Source organism: Ruditapes philippinarum, unplaced genomic scaffold (assembly GCF_026571515.1).
Source record: "Ruditapes philippinarum isolate M1 unplaced genomic scaffold, ASM2657151v2 ctg4936_1_1_1_1, whole genome shotgun sequence".
NCBI classification, from domain to species: Eukaryota; Metazoa; Mollusca; class Bivalvia; order Venerida; family Veneridae; genus Ruditapes; species Ruditapes philippinarum.
In genome coordinates this window covers 41,283-63,501 of record NW_026865652.1, presented here as the reverse complement: position 1 = coordinate 63,501, position 22,219 = coordinate 41,283, and the positions used below count along the sequence as shown (strand labels likewise).

At 31.9% G+C, this 22,219-nt stretch overlaps 1 protein-coding gene across 1 annotated transcript; it reads left to right on the top strand.

The window, feature by feature from the left end:
* The first annotated feature begins 14,429 nt into the window (after positions 1-14,429).
* LOC132729912 (RAD50-interacting protein 1-like) lies at positions 14,430-20,924 on the top strand. Its single transcript, XM_060715751.1, has 8 exons — positions 14,430-14,694; positions 15,082-15,219; positions 16,019-16,215; positions 17,019-17,075; positions 17,673-17,827; positions 18,222-18,399; positions 18,918-19,036; positions 19,726-20,924. Exons 1-8 carry the CDS (start codon positions 14,445-14,447, stop codon positions 19,931-19,933), a joined length of 1,302 nt encoding a protein of 433 aa, XP_060571734.1. The 5' UTR covers positions 14,430-14,444; the 3' UTR covers positions 19,934-20,924.
* The last annotated feature ends 1,295 nt before the right edge of the window (positions 20,925-22,219 follow it).

The following is a 22,219-nucleotide window of genomic DNA, read 5'->3' as shown; positions in this document are numbered from 1 at the left end:
CTCTGGTTAAGCAAAATACAACATTTAGATATGAATATGGCAAAATTGTGGATTTAGAAACATCTTAGATGTTTTCATTTGGCAATAAGGCTGTTAAGGTCAAACTGTTTGCCCTCTCTGCTGTGGTTACTAACCCTGCTGGGGAATTTGAATTCTTTCATGTGAGAAAGCTGTTCAGCTAGTCTACATAATGTTAGTGGTTTACCGAGGTGCCCATTTGTGCCTGAAGTAAAGCAAGGAAGGGCACCAAAGGTCTTCCTCCAGCAGTTAAGCTAGAAAGTTGCCATATGACCTTTGCAGTTCGAGGGTTATGTAAAAACCAAGAAAAAAAAATCCATGGAACCTTCAATGTGACATGTATGTTACATTACATTACAATAAACTTGAAACTTGTATGAGTTTGCCTTTCCATGAAAAATGTAGTATGGTCCTCAAATAAAATAATGCAAGTTTGAAAATGTTTGTTTTCTTAAACATTTAGAAATAGAGGTTATTGAATGAGTGTAGATTTAATGCTGAATTTATTGAATGAGTTTAATAAGATTATATTATGCGAGCCTTTAGCGAGCACAATATTACTTTATTAATTGAGTTCAATAAATTTAGTAATGAATGCTGTGAAAAGAATCTCTTTTTCAATGATGTGCTTATATTGTTAGGCAAACATTTAGCACATCTTTAAGCTTATGTTGTGTGACACAAATGACATCATGTAAAATAGGGGAACAAAAGACTCTAGAAGGTTAGAGGTCAAAACTTGTGACGACACGGTTTTGTCCAGTACACTAACAGCTGAAAATCGCTCACAAGGGAATAGTACATATTTACAGTTACTAAACTCGGAAAACATTTCGGTGAATGATCAGATATATTCTAACAATACGGATTGTTATACTATGGATCAGATTAAAGGCAATAACGGGATGAACTATAACCCTCAGCAATATGTACAACTACCGTACAGTAATCAGTGTCGAACGCCTGTGTCTGTTATGCCAACGAATTTTACGCAAGAATGTACACAAAATGTCGGAGCGACATCTCCATATGAGTTTCAACGCATAAAACAAGTAACAAATGAGGAATTGATGAAATTCATTAGTGGAAAATTTGAGGAAATGAACACTAGACTCAATAAATTAGAATCGGTGGAGGAAAAGGTTACAAAACTGGATGATAAACTCAATAAGTTATGGTCTGATTTAGATAAAAGAGTGGCTAAAAGTGAGGATAAATTAAGTTCCGTGGAGGACATGGTGGAATTACATGATTTTAATTTGGATAAAACAAAAGAGCAGGTATCAATTTTACAGTCTGAAAATAAGAAATTAAAAGAGACTATTATTGATATCCAAGCTAAGTCTATGATGTGTAATTTGATCATTGGTGGGATCAAAGAATCAAAGGATGAAACAGCCGAACAGACACTTGGAAATGTCAAAAAATACTTTCAGGACGATTTGAAGATCCCCGAGGAAAGTTTGGCAACACTAGAAATAGAGAGTGCTAGACGAATTGGCGTTCGAAGACAAAGTAAGCCAAAAAATGTATTAGTTACTTTCAACAACCTTAAGACAAAAAACTACGTAAAATCATTCAAAGATAATGTCAATCCTAGAGAATCTGGACTATTCATGCATGATCAATATCCGCCGGAAGTTGTTTCACAAAGGAAATTACTTGTTCCAATTATGAAAAGGGCTCGAGAGGCAAAAAAGGAAGCATATATCAAATATAACAAACTTATCGTGGATGGTAAAGTGTATACAGATGGTCCGTATGGGACGGTACCGTAGGAATTACAAGAAGGTGTAGTTTCGATTGCCGTATGGAATTGTAATGGCTTATCTAAAGAGAAACAAGAGGACGAAGACTTCTGTAATATAGTATCTAAATATGATATTATTTTTCTTCTAGAATCATGGACATCTAAAGATAGTAATATAAAATTGAAAGGATATGCATCGCACAATTTCTATCGCAAATTTCAACACAGAAATGCACGTCGAAGTAGTGGTGGTATTATGTTGTTTTACAGAGACTATATAGCGAAAGGAATTTCAATTATTAGAAATCACTTTGACACAATCATATGGATAAAGCTGGATAAATCATTCTTTATGTTAGATAAAGACATATATCTATGTGCCACTTATATATGGGGACAAGATTCGCCTGCTTATAATGTATGTAATCAAAATTTATTTGACATTTTAGAAAATGATATAAGCTTTTTTAGTCAACGAGGAACGGTATTGGTTTCTGGAGATATGAATAGCCGAATTGGACTTAAACCGGATTTTATCGAATATGACAGAATGAACTCAATTTTGGACGGAGATGACTACGTGCCAGACATCCCGCTTGATCGCACGTCTATGGATACACAGTTTAATTCTTACGGTTTACAGTTATTAGACATGTGCAAAGCGACCGGTTTAAGAATATGTAACGGTCGATTAGAATCGACAGGACCGTATACATATTGTGGATACAATGGGAGTACTGTTATAGATTACCTTCTTGCTAAACAGTGCAATTTTAAATATATTAAAACGTTTAATATTTCTGATTTTAATATATTTTCAGACCATGCAATTATAGAATTTACTATTTCAATCAACACTATAACACGAGATGATAGCAATTTAAAATCTTTACAGTCAACGAAATGGTCTGCAGATAAAAGAGATACTTTTAGAAGAAGATTGATTGGCAGATTGCCTGAATTAAACAATTTAATAAGCTATTCAGAGGAGGAAGTATTTGATAACATCAAAGTAAATGAAATGGTTGACAGATTCGCACAAATAATAAACGAAGAGGCAAAGCCATTGTTTCACAAGGAATTAACCATGCGAAAACAAAATATACAATTTGATACTACAAAAGTGATGAAAAAATCAGATTGGTTTGATGACTCGTGCAGAGAAAGAAAGTTAGAGTATTTGGAAGCATTACGATTATTTAATGAAGTGAAGACAAATGAAAATAGACACCAGTTAATGTTAAAAAAGAGACAATATAAATCTTTGATAAAAGTAAAGCGCAATAGGAGTAAACTTATAAAGATGCGAGAAATTGAAGCACTTAAAAGTAAAAGGCCGTGCGATTTCTGGAAATATTTTTCAAAGAAAAAAAACACAACTGAACGAAAACATATCTGTGCAAGAATTCTGTCACTATTTTAGGAATTTATCAGATAGCATTAACACTACTACTGATCCAGAAAGTGAGAATTACTGCAATAACCAATATTGTTATGATGACCCTATTTTCGCGAATTAGATTCTGTAATTACAATTGATGAAGTGCGACATGCAATTAAGTTGTTTGAAACGAGGCAAGGCAGGTGGGAGTGATGACCTCATAAATGAATATTTTATTGAAACATGTGACATCATATGCGGGCATCTACGGGATATTTTCAATGTTATACTATCGACTGGACATTTTCCAAATGCATGGATGGAAGGAATCATTATACCAGTGTTTAAAAAAGGAGATGCTAGTATTGTCGATAATTATAGGGGAATAACACTAGTTAGTTCTATGTCGAAAATATTCACATCAATATTAAATAAGAGAATGTCAGACTGGGGTGATAGACATAACATAATATCAGATTCACAATTTGGATTTAAGAAAGGATTATCAACCACTGATGCGATATTTTGCCTACACAGTATAGTTAATCACATGTTAAATAATGGTACACGCCTCTACACTACCTTTATAGATATGCAAAAATGTTTTGATAGTGTATACCGGAACGCATTGTGGTTCAAAATGTCAAAACTGGGAATAAACGGTAAATTGCTCAGGGTCATAAGATCAATGTATGAGCAAGTGAAATGTAGAGTACGTCATGGAAACGAATTCTCGGACTTCATGGAAATAGCAGTGGGCCTAAAACAGGGAGAGATATGTTCACCGTTATTGTGGTCTATGTTTATTGAAGATCTAGAGTTGTACATTGGTTCGAGACCAGAAAGTGGCTTAAAATTTGATGATTTGACTCTGGTGCTGTTTTTATACGCAGACGATATGGTACTATTTTCGGACACTGTAGAAGGATTACAACAAAGTTTAGATGACTTGCTCACATACTGTAGGCGATGGGGATTAACCGTTAACATTGAAAAAACCAAAGTTATGGTTTTTAGAAAGCGTGGACCGTTGCGTGAAAATGAAAAATGGACTTACAATGACACAAATTTAGCTATTGTTAACAATTTCAGCTATTTAGGTGTGGTATTTGACTCAAATGGCAATTTTAACTATAATACACAGATGTTCGTCGGCAAGGCGCTTAAAGCTATGAATTGTTTAATAATTAATACAAAGAACTTTCATTTTACACCAAAGACAATGTTGAGTTTAATTGATTCATTTGTTTCCTCAATTTTAAGTTACTCTTTTAAAAATCGGGAATTTACTTTAAAAAAGACACTGTAAGGATAAATTTAGCAAAAGAATTCTAAATGTAAAATTATCGTCCAGTAGTGTAGCTATATATGGAGAATTAGGACGATATCCGTTGTATGTAAACAGAAATGTTAAAATAGTCAAGTATTTTCTTAAGATCACAAATTCTAATAATTGTATAATAAGTAAAGTATATGAACTGTTATAGAGGATTTATGTAATAATAAGATTAACTGGGTTTCAAAAGTAAAGAAGTTATTATATGAACATGGCTTTGGATACGTGTTTGAAACACCGTTAACAGTAAATGTGAACCACTTTATAACTCTGTTCAGACAAAGACTGATTGATACATTCACACAGAATTGGAGTAGCGATTTAGAGAGCAATCAAGTATTACATTTATATAAACATTTAAAGCACCATATTGAATATGCTGAGTATTTGAGTATCTTAAGTAGAAAAAATTATAGATCAGCTATTACCAAGTTTAGGATATCTGCACATTGCCTTAGGATTGAAACCGGACGATATGGTCAAAATAGAATTGAAAGAGGCAAAAGAACATGCAATGTATGTCAATCCAGAGACATTGAGGATGAATTCCATATGATTTGTGTGTGTCCCTGCTACAGACTTATAAGAAAACGTTACATTGATAAATATTATTATGAAAGACCATCTATGTTTAAACTTACCCAGTTGTTGTCAACCAGAAATGAAAAAAATGTTGAATAATTTAGTTTGTTTCCTAAATTGTGCATTAAGAATTAGGCATAATCTTTTACAATAAATAATTAATAAATATATAATAAATAAATAAATGCTCAATTTATTGTCATGTACGTTAAGAATTTCACGTTAAATGATACTGAATACATATTCTATACCTTCTTTTGTCATTTGTACCACAGATACTGTCATTTTCAATATTGTGTTATATCATTATATTGTTTGACTTTGACATAATAATGTATAATTATGTTATGGATGAGGAGCGAAATGCTCAAATCTAAAATAAAATTCATGTTCTGTTCTGTTCTGTTCTGTAAAAATACATTTGTATATGCACAAACATGCAATACCATTTTAACAGAGTCGCAAAAGCATTGGCATGTGCTTTTCCTTTGATGCCATTCATTCTGTATGCTTTTATGTGGCTATTTTCCTTTGTATGGCTTAAAAGAACAAAATATAGCCACATAAGTACTGTCTTGTTAGAATGTACATCTGTAAACAATTAGTTTCTACAACATAACTTTTGAAGCAAAAGAAGTAATGTTCCAACCTGTTTTTGTTTTTGAGTCTCTAGTATTGTGTTGAAGTTGTCACATTTTAGATAGGATTTTCACTGTAGACAAGACCTGGCAACATTATTTTGATCAGCAGACTCAAACTATTTCAAGTGCTTTAAACTGCCATAAAAAAAACTTGGATCCAGAAAACTGCAGGCAAAGATGTTATTTTTCATAAATTCCTTGGTTCAAGCAAGGAACTTTTCCAAATGAAATAAATTTTTATGGTCATATGTCAGCATCATGCAAATCCGAAGATAATTTTATGAATAAATGTTCTTGAACTCATAATTTGAATTTTATGTAGAGAAAGAAACATAAATATGTTGGATTGTTCTGTAACATGTCATATATAAGCTATAGGCAGTGATATTGATTAACTTCAGTATTTTAGTGGTATGATCATTTTAAGTTCATGACATTTTGTTGACATACAATTGGTCAAATTGAAATTATGTCAGGGTCTAAAAGCTCTACATAAGTCAGAATCGGATAGTAAATGGACCAATGGCCGCATAGGAGACAATTGCTCTCAACCAATGAGAGAGCACGTATCAAATCCCATGTTCGGCATGAAATAACGATAAAGTAGATTTTCGACTAAATGGTTAATATTTAATTTAAAAATTGACGTTATTTCAGTTTATAGTGATACAAGATCTATAACTATAGACTATTTTGCCCTTTAATGTATTAATTACTACATATACAGCATTTTGTATCACATTTTCAAATTTAGATTTTCTATCTTTCGGACACCGAAAGAAGAAAATGACATATCAGATCTGATTGTATAGATCAGATATAATGCTTTGGAATAATTTGTCATTTAACACATATAACGTACATTGTAGAAAACAATTTTCAAGCTATTTCAATATCAGAATAAAAATTTATCGAATGTACAAATTGACGTATCCAATAGGTTAATTCACCTCATTTTCTATCCAACACGAAAAGAAGAAAATGGGGTATCAGATCTTATAATATGAATAAGATCTGACAAATCCAAACACTTTTTCATTAAATAATAATGCTGGACATTGTAGAAAAATGGTTTCTTTTATAAATATGTCCCCATCAATAAAATTATGGGCTCATAAAATAAGGTATTCGCGAAGAAATTTATCATATTTTCTTCTATGGTATTTTCCAACAACCAATGAAATTGAAGTATTCTCAAATTAACAGAAATTAACAGAAATACAACAATATGATTGGTCACAATTATCGTGTACAGTAAAAGGTTTATTCTCTTTATTTTCGTAAATTTAAAGTACTTTTCGTCTCGTTTAACATCATTATATGTGGTGGTTGGTCCATCTATCCGATTCTGATAAAGGTTTGAGTGATTTATTAGTGCGTGGTCCGCGAGCTCACATTTTCTCCAGCAAAAAGATGAATGTATTAAGATATAATCAATGCCGTAAAATGAAACTTTACAAGATAAATACAAGGTAGTCTAACTAGACAAAACTTTTTGATGTATTAGGTTAAGACGCGAACACATTAACATTACGCGAGAGGTAGTTGCCTAAGTTATATACTACAGTATAGGATACTGTATGTAAGTTTCGACCATATATTTTTGAGCCAGTGCACAGCCATTGTATAAAGTGTACAAAACCTATTTTAAGTGTTTATTTTTAAAAAAGTGGCCCTAATAAGTGGTCGTGAAACGGTGCTATTGAGAAGTTTATTTATTTATTTATTTTGTAATTTTATTGCTATGTAATTTTAATTGAATAATTTCTTAAATAGGCTGTGCACTAGACTATTTTTACCATACAGTCTCATGGTTATTATCAAAATTGGGAGGTGCTGGCTACAGATTACCCATAATGTCAAAAAAGACTCCATATTGTATATATCCCTTTGCCCCCCGCCCCGTGTTATTTATTATCTATCTTTTTTTATTCCTGTATATATAAACTAGTATCCTTAATACTAGTAAACGTGAACCGTGCCCCCATATGGAGCAATACGTTTATCACGGGTTCACTCAAGCATGAGATTTTCTTAAATATGTTACATAAAGACTATCTCATCACATTATGGGTAACCAAGTTATTATTATTAGCCATATTTGGGACTTAGATTTTTTCTTATTCTTCTATGAATTGTTTAAGTAATAGAAGATTAATTATTATGTGTGATATCTAGATGCATAATAATTTATAGACCATGAGACAGTGATAAATAGATAAGGCCGTTTCCACCACATTTTAACTATCATATTTGTTTTAATTTTGAAATAAAGTTGGTAAAAACACGTATACATTGGATGCAACGGGCACCTGCTAAATCTCTATCACGTTCGCGCGACAAACTTGTCGATATAGGTCAATCCGAAAATTAAGAAAATTTGCAAATTACCACAAAACCGGATTGACCTCCTTATTTTGTAAACAGAGAATTTTCGGCCAATGAGAACAAAGGAGGCAATCCTCTCTAAACCAATCAAAATTAACTTTATAAAGCGGGTGTTCGGTAGAACTTACAAAAATTACAAAATTTAAAACAAACTCTGCTAATTACAAACATGTAATTAATTATATGCATCCCAATGTATACGGTTTATAACATTTAAATAGAAACCAACAGTCAGCCCACAATGAATTGGTCAGAAAACGTTCCTGACATGCCTTCTTCGCAAGTCTGCGAACTCTACAATATAGGTAATATTTTAAAATTTTTTAGTTATACTAAATATTAGATAGACCTGTTATAAAAGACGGTAACTTCTATAAACGTCTTGGCCAATTTTAAAATAAGTGCTTTTTAATAATTTAATTTTTAGAATTCTTAATCTTAGTATGGGATTGCCCCATCTTCCTCCCATGGCAGAGGTTGTACGTAGAGACTACCCTGTCATGGGGGATATGGTATGCACATAAACACATGTACGGATATAACAATAAGTAATTAAACATCAGCTCCCCCTTTTTAAAGGTTATAAATGAAGTATATGCTCGCCCATATGGTCTCTTTCCGGTGGCGAGGGTAAACAAACCCAAACACACACACACACAGAAATTATGTCGATTATTTGTTAAAAGTGTCTCATTAATTCATAAATACAATGCCTGAAATATTGCACGGATGGGCACCTGACGTCTTCCTTGGAATGTCGCCAAATGACCTATACTGTGTCGGTGTGACTTAAAACCCAAACAAACAAACATAAAAGTGTAGTTTTTGATTCTTACATAAGCAGGCAATAACGTAACTTCATAAAGGGCCTATCAATGCACCATCTAATGAAAAAATCAGAAGCAACACTGGATGTTCTGTTACATTATCATATTTTGCTGTAACAAATATGCTGTTGATTTACTTCTTTGAAACAATATGATGCTTTTAGTTGAATCATGGTCAAATAGTACAAACTAGTTTCTGTAACTGTTTTTAGGCACAAAATAAGACATTTGTGGCATGGCCTTCTGTAATTAGCTACAAACTCCTGAAATTAAAGATTTCATGCTTTAAGAAGATTTACACTATTTTAAATGATAGAGTGATAAAGAACTACTTACACTAAACTTTCACTTATGACAACCTGATTTTGGGACCTATCCACTTGGCAAGAATTGGGTAGACATATTTTTATTCAATCAAATGTCTTTTATGAAATTGCTGGCCACCAAATCTTATTGATAACCCAGCAAATCCAGTATAATTGTTACACAAGGTGTTAGGCAACAGTATCTATCATGATTAATTTTGAACAAAGTTATTGCAGGAAAAACAAAAAGGAGTGAAAATTCCTTTCTTTTTTAATTGTAATAAGTTGAAATAAAAATATTTAAAATGGGAATTATACAATTTCCCAATATGTTTAAATTTGTGGTCAGTTTTATAGAAAATGATTGTCTTCTTGACTCTAGATGAAATTTGAGATATCTTGTTTGTAGAGCTTACCATATTTGATAAACACTTAATAATGTCCATGTATTTTTGTTTATTATTATTTAATATAAGATTAATTTTTTTTTTCATATTTACATGCTGAAATATACAACATCACAATAATTATTTCATTGTATTTAGCTAAATTTATCTTTTACAAAAATGAAAAAAAAAATATGGACATCATATTCAGAAAATTTAATACAATGTTCTATTTAGGTTTCCTTGTGTAATAATTATTATTATTGATATAGTTGTTTGTTCACACCTTTGATTAGAAAAGCTGATCAAAGGCACACACAATATATCACATTTCTTTATCATTCAATCAACAATAATCAGCTGTGATCAAGTTTTAATCCAATCATGTTTGATTATATACAAACTTTACAACAAACATGCTAATTAGGTGTAATTATAGTTAATGTGATGGTAGCCAGTGCTGTGATGTACTGGTAAAGCTGTGAGGTGATGTCCATCTTGTTTGTAACATGTGTCGGCTTTGAACCTTCATCTTACCTGCAAGGTGGTGGTGTATATAAGGACCAGGAAATGTTTGTACATCACCAATTATCAAATTGTGTTCTAATCAACTACAACTATTATATTACAATTATAGAAGTGATTTAGATTCTGTGGATTGTTATAACTACTGACTAAAGGTAAGAACATTATTACAATTAATTATGCAAATTCTGAAAAACCAATTTATTCTTAATTAAAAACTTCCATGAGAAAACCACAAAAATCTGATTAAATAATTTAAGTAACTGACAAATATGATTTTTAATTTTTAGATAAGAAAGATTTGGATTATCTGGGTATATCAAAATCATGTAGTTGTTTTCAATTAAATCATAATGTTCCTAATACTCTGTAAAAATATCTGAATAATTGTTATCAATATAAAATAGAACTTCACATTATACTTGAACGATGCACAACATTACGTTGGAAGACATTTGATAGATTACAGATTCAGAAGAAGAAGGGACAAATGGCTAAATACGCAGTATAGAATGGAAATTTAATAAAAAAAGGAATATAATGTTGTATATTGTTGAAAAAAACAACACTTGAAAATACAGGAATATAAACAACAGAAGTAAATGGGGGCAGTTGATTAATTTATTTTTATTCATTCTGATATTGTAGTAATGGTAACAATATAATAGTAATATTTGAAAGCCCTGATACTGGTTCTTTCTAAAAGATTATTGTATATTTTATTGCAGACTATGGATGCGTTAATGTCACACATCTTGTTGAATGCAGCCAGAGCCAAACAGACTGGTTCTCACACACCTGTAGATTTAACATGGAACAAGTTTACACGTCATACCTGTGATCGTCTAGTTGTCCAGGAAGATCTCCGTCCTGCCACTGATGTAGGTTATTCATGGTCGCCTCACCACACTGTATCTACACAGGGATCTTGTGACTCAGATAGTTCTGAAAGCAGTGCCGCCTCAATGTGTTCTGATGAGAGTATCTACATTAAACATGAAGTCTCTTCTCCAGCACCTCAAGTGGTACCTCACCCGTTCTCCATCGCAGCATTGTTAGGTAGCCATGACAACAGTTCTAGTGAGATTCAGTCAGCACCTGCTGTTGTTTATAGTGCATATAGTGAGAACCAGGTATATCATTGTGACTCTGTGCCAGGATTTGTAGCTTGTAATAATATATCTTTCTGGTGTCATGTGTGTAATGCTCTATGTACGGACTTTAAGGATGCTCAGGGGCATCAGTATCTCCATCAGATGCAAGGAATTAGAAGTAACCTGAAGAAAGTGTTATTCTGTAAGTTTGGATATGTTACAAAGCATGTGAAGCTTGATGATGAGAGAATTCAGTGTGGACTGTGTGATAAGGTTGTAGCTCATTGTTTCTTCACAAAACATCAACGTCTTCATGATGGACATTTCTGTGACGTCTGTCAACATGAGTTTGCTAGCAACAGTCGTTTACAGGATCATATGAACATACATACTGGTAAGACACCTTTTACATGTAAGATCTGTGACAGGAAGTTTTCTAAAAGATCGTCACTCACACAGCATCAACGATACCATAGAGATCATCAAAGTTTCCACTGTAACTTCTGCCCAAAGTCATTCAACAGTAAATATGCTAGAGCAGTGCATGAGAGATTACACACCGGTGATAACCCATTCAAATGTAAGGTACCAGGATGTACCAGAGGTTTCCCACAGAAAATTCAGCTGAAACTTCACATGAACTCTCATTGATTTCTGAACAGTATTTGTGATGATCACTATCATATATGACTATAACAGAACAATATATGACAATGTAATATAAATGTAATAGTTGTTTCTGCATTATGCATATATTATATATTTGATTTGATTGTTTTTGTTTTGAAAATAAAAGACAACATAATACTTTCTTAATATGCTTTTTTGTGTTATTTTAAATAAATCCTAGTTCTATACCAGTAAATACAACAATGAAACAGTTACTCAGTTTACTGGAAGCCGTAGGGCAGAAATTAAAAAAAGTTGATGGTGATAAAAGAAAAATAACTTTTCTAAGATGAATCTTGGAAACATCTATAGAGATATAGAGATAACCCCATTATTTGTTGAAGGAAACAAGAGCTTGCCACTGTCAGGGTTTGAACTTACATGGCCAGAAATCAAGTTGCATTCTCTTGTACCTATTCCTTATTATCCCCCAACAAATATTTGGTAACATCTCATTGAGAGGAAGTTTTGTGCTGTGTAACTCTTTTTTGCAAAATATTTTATCTATTGGTCTTTGCTGCAATTTTCCTATTGGGCATAACTCAAAGTCTAGTAGGTCTTAAACTTTATAGATTGATCTTATATTGGCAAAGGGTAGTGTATTATTAGTTATTGCCATGACTATTCTTTCAAATTTAAGCCTAGGGAATAACTCATTAGTATTGAAGATTTTAATTTAAATGTTTGCAACTGTAAATTAATGAGAAGCACTATAACTATTTTGTTTTATTTAGAGTTATTGCCCTTTGTAATTTTTCACATTTAATTTGTCTTAAAACTTCTCAATTAGGAATTTGCATTCTCTTTTACACGATTATGAGACTAACCCCACTTTGCTTTTTTTTTGGGGGGGGGGGGGGGGGGGATTACTGTTACATGTAGAAGGTTTTTAGAAAATTTAGATGTAATTATAGAGTCATACAGTGCTTAGAAATAGTTTCTCTACATTTTTGTGGGCTAATTTGTATCATGATATTTATGGACCCAGGCACATAATACTAAAACTAAGAAGTTACAATTTGACGCATTCAAGCATTTAACTAGGGATATAAGTAATATAGTTTGTTTGATTTCCATGTACTGCAGTTACATCACTTCTTATCCATGTCACTTGTATAAATTTCGGAAAACTTCACAAAGCTTCACGAATATAACATTTTGTTAATCACATCAATTTTTGAGTTACACTTAAAACAACTAAGAAATTAATTCATAGTAAAGTAGGGCCAGAAAGTGGAAGAAAATTGGCCTGCTACATGAAGACTATTGCTCAAAGGGACATTATTTATTCAGGGCTGATAATCCTGTCTGGCCCATCATAATATTAATGTATATTAATGTCCTTAATGTTTATAGATGTAGTGGTGGGGTTTATTTCTAATGAACACTCAGTGATGTTTATATAAAAATTATATTTATTCTATATAGAATAAAACCTGTAATAAAATAAAATAACAATAAGACGTCACATTACAAAACAAATATTTTACAAGACAGATATATTTCACAAAATACATAATGCAACATACAGTATTTACACAACAATTCAAATTACAATAAGAACAATTTCACAAATAAAAAAATAAATACTACCAGGTTTTGTAAGAAGAAATCTAATGTATTACCTCAGGTGCCCTTCCATGGATTATTTCAGACATGAACGGGCACCTGAGTAGAACCACTGATGTTCCGTAAGCTAGCTGGATAGCCAACACATGATTGAAATGAATAGCAAGTGTTTCTTAAAGAAACTACTGAATTTCTAAAGAAATATATGTCTTCACTTAGAAAGCGACGAAAGGAGTGGTCAGTTACCAAGAAATGTTAGCTATCCTGGAACCAAATCAGCTGAAAATAACTTGCATACCAAAATCAAGCTTGAAAAACCAGTTTAATCACCCATAATAAAAGGACAAAAGACAAACATGAACATATAACACCACAATATATCTGGTCTGCCCTTTAAGATAAATTACCATATTTTAATATTATGAAAAGAGAATTTGGCTTAATTTAACCTTATCTACATAGATGTAAAACAGTATTTTCAATAACTATTAAATAAAATACTGTTGTAGAGAGCCCAGTTGAAGCCCAGGAACAAGAGTTGCTTCTATTTATTGTAGAAACAAGTCAAAAGTTTCTTTTTCTTTGAGTAAAACTGGAGTTTTTCTAGTGCATTCAAGTAAAACTATGTGTTTACATAAGTTTAAATTAAATTTCAATTCATTGAATCAAGCTTTCCTTACTAAAATCACACTTTAAGCCTCAGATGGCTTTTGATGACATCACATGACGTTTTTGCAGTTGCTTCATAAATATTCAGTAGATCAATTACTAGTATGATAATGACTGTTACAGCCCCAGGCCACAAACTCCTAATCTGTCACACAACACTCATAATCAGTTGAAAACACGGTTAAATTTGTAACTAGTGTGTAGATGACAATTACTTGGTAAATTCAACAGATACTGTAGATGTAACAAGAGGTAATGTATTGGTATGCTTTAAAGTGAATGGGTTTTATTATAATGACATTATATGACATACATTGTATATTTCCAGTTGGAGTTTATGATTGGAATGATAACATTGGCAATGGAGAAAATGTTGACAGACCTTCCAGAGTTAATGAACGATGACCACCAGTTCTGTCACTTGGTGGACGAAGCTCTGTTATTTGATAAAGAGATACGTAGCTCATACCGGTACCCGGCAACATATCCTGGTAGTCTACACGTACTCTCACTTGATAAATATTTTCATAAGTGGCTTCAGATTGAGAAAAAATGTAAGTACTTGTGTGTTATACAACATTAATGACAGGAAAGAGAATTGTTTTTGGTATGACATTGTTTTAAAAACATTTTGAAGTGACATGCCCTTCAATCTTTTGAAATATAGAGTCAATTTATCTCAACTTCACAATGAAAAATGAGCTTAATCTCATTAGCATTTACATGTATTGTTATATTTGATTGTAGTTGATTGAGTGAAGTGTTCAATACTTTAAAATGCCATTTTGATTAATGTATTCAGTTTCTTTTACATTATAACTGACAGTAAACTTCAACATAACTTTTTTCCCAGAACATGCAAGAATCATGAAACAGTTCTTAATTAAAGAACTAAATTTATACACCAATAAGTTATACAGTATATATATATATTTTTACAGTTGCCATAGAGAAGTTGGATGGCATGATGTCATCACCAACAGCGTGGGATTCCCAGTATAGACATATAGCTGACGTAGACGAGCTGAAAGTGCCCGAGTGTGGTGAAAGTTTCATGACTTTAATGCTCACTATTACAGGTATAATACTTACAAATGTGTTCTATACTGGTTTTAATGGATGTAGTGATGGATAAAAGATAGGCTTAAAAGTAACCTTGATGGGTGTAAAGCTGTTGTAACACAACAATGTCAAAATATCACAAACAGGAATAATATGATTTTTGTATTCCAACAGTCATATTGTTAATGATAATACATTGTAGTTATAATATGCAATTCCCTTATTTAACATCATCTGAGAATTTTGGTAGGTTTAACACTGATTTGGTGCAAGCTGTTTAAGCTTTATTGGAACTTAACAAACATCTGTTAATTATAGACTCCTTTGTTATGAGTAATAGCTTGAGAGCTATTGTACTCACCCCAGTGACAGTGTTGGCTTTGCCGTGATACTTTCATTAAGTTTTTGTGTGCAAGTTGGATTTACAAAAGTACTGAAAGGGTTGAAACTTCACACACTTGTTCTCTGTGATTATCTGATAAATTGGGCACAGGTCCCATAACTCTTGAGTTAACTTTTTACAGAGTTATGCTGCTTTACTCTCACACATTAAGATATAGTTGAGGGTGCTTTCTTACGAACAGCTCTTGTTATCTTGTTACCATTAAGGCATTATAGATATTATAATCCACAAAAAATCTCACTAAAATAAACTCAACTAAATAATTGCTTGGCAAATTAAACAAGATTTACCTTCAGGAGAATTGAGTTTGATTGATACATTTGTATTTTATCAACCATAACATCTGAAGGGGCCATCCTGAGATCATGTGATTTAGCATGCCTAAAAAGTCAACCTTGTTTATTTATTTACAGATAGATATAAGCCATTGCCACATTCTTCACAAAAACTCAGTTTTCTTGACCTTCAACTTGAACTTTTAGAGGACTTCCGGGTGAGAATTATACAGGTCAAGGACAATACCCACAATCCTTTCAGTGACTGTTTCTGTTCCATTTTAAATACAGCACATTATGTAACAGAAGTCCTACGAGAATGGAGTGAACTCGTGGTCAGTAACTTCTAATACTTAACATGTGTTGCTAGAGTGTATGGAAATATTCATAGATTTTAATAATTATTCATGTTGTCTATAGTTAGTTTATAATCTTGCTGTATGGACATCTACATGTAGCTCTCATTTTGGAACTGACTTCTGTTAGTTGTTAGTTTAAAGGAATTCAATATAAGAATAATAAAATGTTAGGCTATGTATTAGCAAGCCACAGCTACAGATCAAAGAGATTGAGAATAACTATTGCATACACAAAGTATTGGTCCAAATCTTTGCATGATATTGCTAAAAAAAAAAGGAGCTGTAGATCCACTTCCTTTATATAATGTTTTATATTTAACTGTATTGAATGAAAGGAGATTTAAAATTCAATATCTTTTTGTGGTTTATCCATAGACCTTTTTTGCACACAAAATCCCCAGAGACTGTACTATTAACCTGTTTGAGAGAAACAATATCTGACATGTATGATATTCTTTTCCAGTAATATATTTGAGCCGGTCATGACAAAACCAACATAATGGGTTTGCGACCAGCATGTATCCAGACCAGCCTGCGCATCCGTGCAGTCTGATCAGGATTCATGCTGTTTGCTTACCAACCCTATTACAAGTAGAGAAACTGATAGCGAACAGCATGGATCCTGATCAGACTGTGCGGATGCGCAGGCTGGTCTGGATCCATGCTGGTCGCAAACACACTATGTTGGTTTTGTTCTGACGCGGCTCATTTATAATATTCCCTGCAGTTTCGCAGTCAATGATAATATAACATGTATATTTATAATATTACTTTTTCAGTTTTTCCTGCAGTTGCAATTTTACAGAATGGAATGCAGTGAACACGGAACTTCTGAGGTATGAATAATATAAATTATAGGATATATTATTAAAAATTATTACCAATGGCAAATTTAACTGTTTAAAATTATAAAGTAATGCTCTCCAAGCAGAATATGCTACAGGAAGGTTTATAAGAATTGGCTTTACTTTATATATTTACTTTCACAGTTAATTTTGCTAGAACAAGTAAAGTCATTCGGTACTTACCCCTGATCTCACATTGCTTAGAACACGAATTTTTTTAATGTACTTGTAGTTAGATGTTAAGATGTTACAATTACGTTTTAAAATAATGAAAAAGTTAACATAGTTGACTTTTACTGAGTTAAAAAACATGCATAATGTTCTTTGATAATTGATATGTATGTAATCAATGATAAAACTACATTTTATCATGCCAATGATAAGTTTATTTTTACTTATTTAACCTATCTTTACAAAGTTTAAACATCTGATAATTACAAGTTATAATTGACACCATTTTGTTAAAGTGCTATATAACATATTTCCAACAGTGTCATAGTTTCCCTTGAAAAATTATTATGAATTGAAAAATAAAATTTTTTTATTTGTATGATTTTCTGTAATATTCTTTGATATTGACATTTTCAGTCTGCAGAGAGTGCTGATATTCCATTTGGTTATACAACAGTGTTTGAAGATATAATAGCATTATATGACCGACTAAGACAAGATATGTTGAAGGCTATAGTGAATCATGTATTTACTGATGTAAAAGCTCGCAGTAAACCATACAGGGATGACAGGTTACTCTCATTCTATTTATATGATATACTAAGGCAAAGAATCTGAAGTCTTCCTCGAACCTAGAAAGTTCCCATATGACATACTTTGTTGGTGTGATGTAAAACCCAACTAAAACAAATTGGATTGGTCCACAATGGGCACGTTTCAGTAAATATTTCAAATATTGATTAAAATAATAGAAATTTATCATTTGGATATTACACAATGTATTGCAAAATATTTCTTGAAAAAGAAATAGTGATGGTGTTGCAAGTGTTGTACCTCTTTGTTTTGTGTTGTCATTTTGTGTTTGAGTAGCAAGTCTCTGTACATGTGGATTATAACCGGTGATGATAACAGATGTAAATGTTGCCAGGGATACAAGTATTAGAGTTATATACATGTATGTTGTAGATGGATATCCCTACCATATCAGAAGGATGTCAACCTTGGTTTGTCTACATCAGCTTGTGAGATGTTACTTGTGTTGAAGGATCACTTGCTGGAAGTTGGGGAGCTTATCAGTAAACCGCTTTTTAATATGTTCTGGGAGAAGATGGCACAAGAACTTAACATTTTTATATATGAGGAGGTGAGTTTAGAATAAGAATGTACATGAAATACAATTTTGTCATCTATCATGCCTGAACCAAATTCAATTAGTAGATCACAATGGAATTTTAGCATCTGTATAAATTGTACTTTACTTAAAATTGTCTAAATAAATGTATCTCAGTCTTTTTTTCACAGATCATCATGGTCTTTTTAACCTGTCAACTTAAACTTATCAACATAATTATGTAACATACAATGTATATTATTTGAAGTAATTAAGTGCTGCCATCACCTTCTTTTATTGATTATGGAGTCATCAAGGAGAACATTGTTTATGATCATCAAATTTCAGATTTTTTTAGTTCTGAGCATGGCTTTTTTTCTTTGACCACACTGTGTCTACGCCATACATCCTCTACCATTTATTTTTTGTTACAGTAAGTAACAGAAAAACAGGTCAGTACCGGTGTCCAAAAATACCTGTTGCACTATTTGATTGTTCAAACTTTTACAAATTTATGTGGATGTTAGATTTTTTGTTGCCTTTATTTACAGGTGATTTTAAGGAACAGGTTTAATCAAGGTGGTGCAGCACAGCTACAATTTGACATGTACAGAAACATGTTTCCCTTGTTTGGGGAATATACTCCAAAACCTGACAGCTATTTTAAAGAGTAAGTGCATTTCTCTTTTTATGAAACTAGCTCATGTATGTTAAGTCTCAAAAAAAAGTCTTGTGTTATGACCTTGATCCCAGTGAAAACTGAATGTTAATTTCATTTTAAGACGTGTTATGTATATCAATCAACTAGCAATAAAAGCTGTGTTTTAATGTACAGTGATATGACTAGAAGAACTATCCGAGGAAAGACAGTTACATGTATTACAATATTATCTTCAATACATTCATGTCACTTATTTTGACATGTTACATATCTCTTGCTTTCATTTTTTTAAATTTTTAATTTTGAAATTATACAAAATAAAGATAAGGCTTGCATTTAGATTTATATTTCACAAGTTGCTATGCATTGATTTTTCAAAACTATATTTTTGGAATAGAGATAAACTGGAACTCTGCAAATGTTGGGTTTTCCCATCTAATCCCAAGGTACACACAAACTTTTACAGTTACAACAAATACATACATATAGATAAGGGCAACTTATTGATCACTCTATTGTAAAAGCTGCATGTGAAGCTATAATGGTAAAAGTTTGTTTGTACCCCAGAATTAGATAGGAAATTACCCCACTTTTGCTCTGGATAACATAGATTTTACTATGTTTTCTATATTTATCATTACACATTGTATTTCTGTATTTATTACCTTGTTTTAATTGTTTTTGTCTCAATATTTCAGAGTGAAAGAAGCCTGCACAATTCTGAATTTGAATGTGGGTTCAGCCATTTTACTGAAGGAAGTATTAAAGTCAGCCCTACATGTAGCAAAGAAAGATGTTGACAAGATAACAGAGGCTCGAACTGCTCTACAAGATGTAGGAGTTTATAAACTGACACTTGAACAGGCAGAACTTGTGCTGAATCTGAGGACAAACCTTACAACATAGCACTGGGTGTGCTAGATATGTAGAAGTGGAACATATATTATATAATTGAGAATGCTATATGATATATGTAGAGATTATGCATTTGAAATATTTTATGGAAATGGTGCGTGTGATATCTATGTGCTTTACTTGTGATGTTCTTAAAGAGTTAAACAGCAAACTGTACAAATATATGAACAGTAGGATCTTCTTTATACCTCATTGACTAGTTTAGATATAGAATTTTATTTGATACTATTGTCTGTCTGTCAGTCCATCAGTCTGTTTTTCCATTTCATCCTTGGAGAAATAACCCAGAATTTTATTGGACTACAATTAAGGATAACTTAAGTACATTATGTAGCAAATATGAAATGTTATAATTTAAAATCTGGTGAAAGTTTAGTGTTTAGTTTATCAGAAACTTGCTGACATCTACAAATATTTTTTAAAATATGCAAAGTGAAAAACCCCAATGTAACCTTATTACTGACTATCATTGTAAAATGTTTTCTAACAGTGTATCTCAGATGAGCCATTCAGGATGAAATTATTCTGTTTTAATACAGTCTAGAAATTGTATTGACTTAGATTGTTTTCTATTTTCTTCTTTTAATTTATTTGATGTATTTATAAGAAAAAATAGTAAGATACAGGTGACCACTTTGCAATTGTACTTGTTGTACATTGTTTATGCTGTAGATAAATGGATATGTTTTCAATATAATTGTGAAAAAAAATTAATGAACTAATAATTGCATCTATCAATAACTTTTCAATTATATTGAGATAATTGCATTTTAGAGAAGTTAAAAGTGCTTATGTAAACAAACAGTTGTTGATGTGCATTGCATATACATGTATAGATATATCAAAGAAGTGTGCTTTATTGTCATGTGATCTAACTTCAGTTTTAGTCGGTCATTAGCAGAATGATTTCCTTCTTATAAATTGTTTGTGTTTAATGTATTTGTTATTGTTATGAAGAGAATTATAAAAGTTATATGCTAAATGTGGTAGACTTCATTTTTATTTAAAAACTGAACTGAGAACGAAAAAAAAACATGACTTGATTCACCGAGACTAACACAGACCTCAGTTGATTGATACATTGTACATCTTTAGAAAGGATTGTGTGTAGATTATTGGCAGATAATTCACAGGTGAACATAAAAGCAGTTTAACTATTAGAAGAAGCTTCACATTATCAAGTTATAGTGCCTAGTGGATCTCAACAAGTGGATGTGTAAAAAAAGGTCCTGCTCTTGGGTCTCGTTTGCTACTAACTTTACATGTACAAAAAAAAAAAAGTTTAATAGTTTATTGTCTCATTCCAAGCATGTCATATATACAATACATCACAATGTTCAATCATATTAAAAAACATGTTGGACCAATCTCGATAGATTTATAAGAGACATTTAAAAACATGATGATACTGGTAAAATATATTCTATAGCTAAAAACCAATTTACTTTATAACCAAGTTACATGTATATATAACAGACATTTTTGTTTATTCCTTCATGAAAAAACAATATACTTCAAAAAATAATGCCCAGAATATTTGTGACAATACTACTGCAATTTACTTGTTATGTGAGTGAGGCCAAATATGTTCATACAAAAGTGTAAGTTTAGTGCAGCATACATGTACCCAGCATTGCTGTATAATTCTCATTATTCAGTAAAAGAGTAATAATGTTCCAAATGAATGCATATATCATGGAGTATAAGGTTGTAACCCAAAAAAACACTTGACTGTGAAAGGTGCGTGACCTAAAATATTTGAATAAGTACATGATTATGCTAAATGTGTAATCCAATAAGTACATGATTAAACATGGTGTGTGAGTCCCAAGGTACAAAATTGAGCATGATGTGGCAATAAGTACATGATTGAACATGGTATGTGTCCCAATAAGTACAAGATTGTACATGATGCATAACCAAATAAGTACACGGTAGAACATGGTGCGTGAAAAGTCATTATTCTGCACTACCTTAAATGACAGTATAATGAATAATATTAACAATAATTGGTTGGTTGGATATATTTGAATGTATAGGGTGTTCGCCTTCCAGCATGATACATTTGTGTGCCAGTGTAGATAACATTAGTAGGGTACAAACAAACTGCACTAAACTCAGCCCAAAAATCAACCATTTAAATCAAGCCTATACACAATATGTCTTAATATTCAATGTAGATACACAGTGGCAATGTACTGCTATATCATTGCCACAGTTAAATCTTCCTTCACAACCAAAATAAAACAAAAATATCTGTTTTACATCTTCAATTAT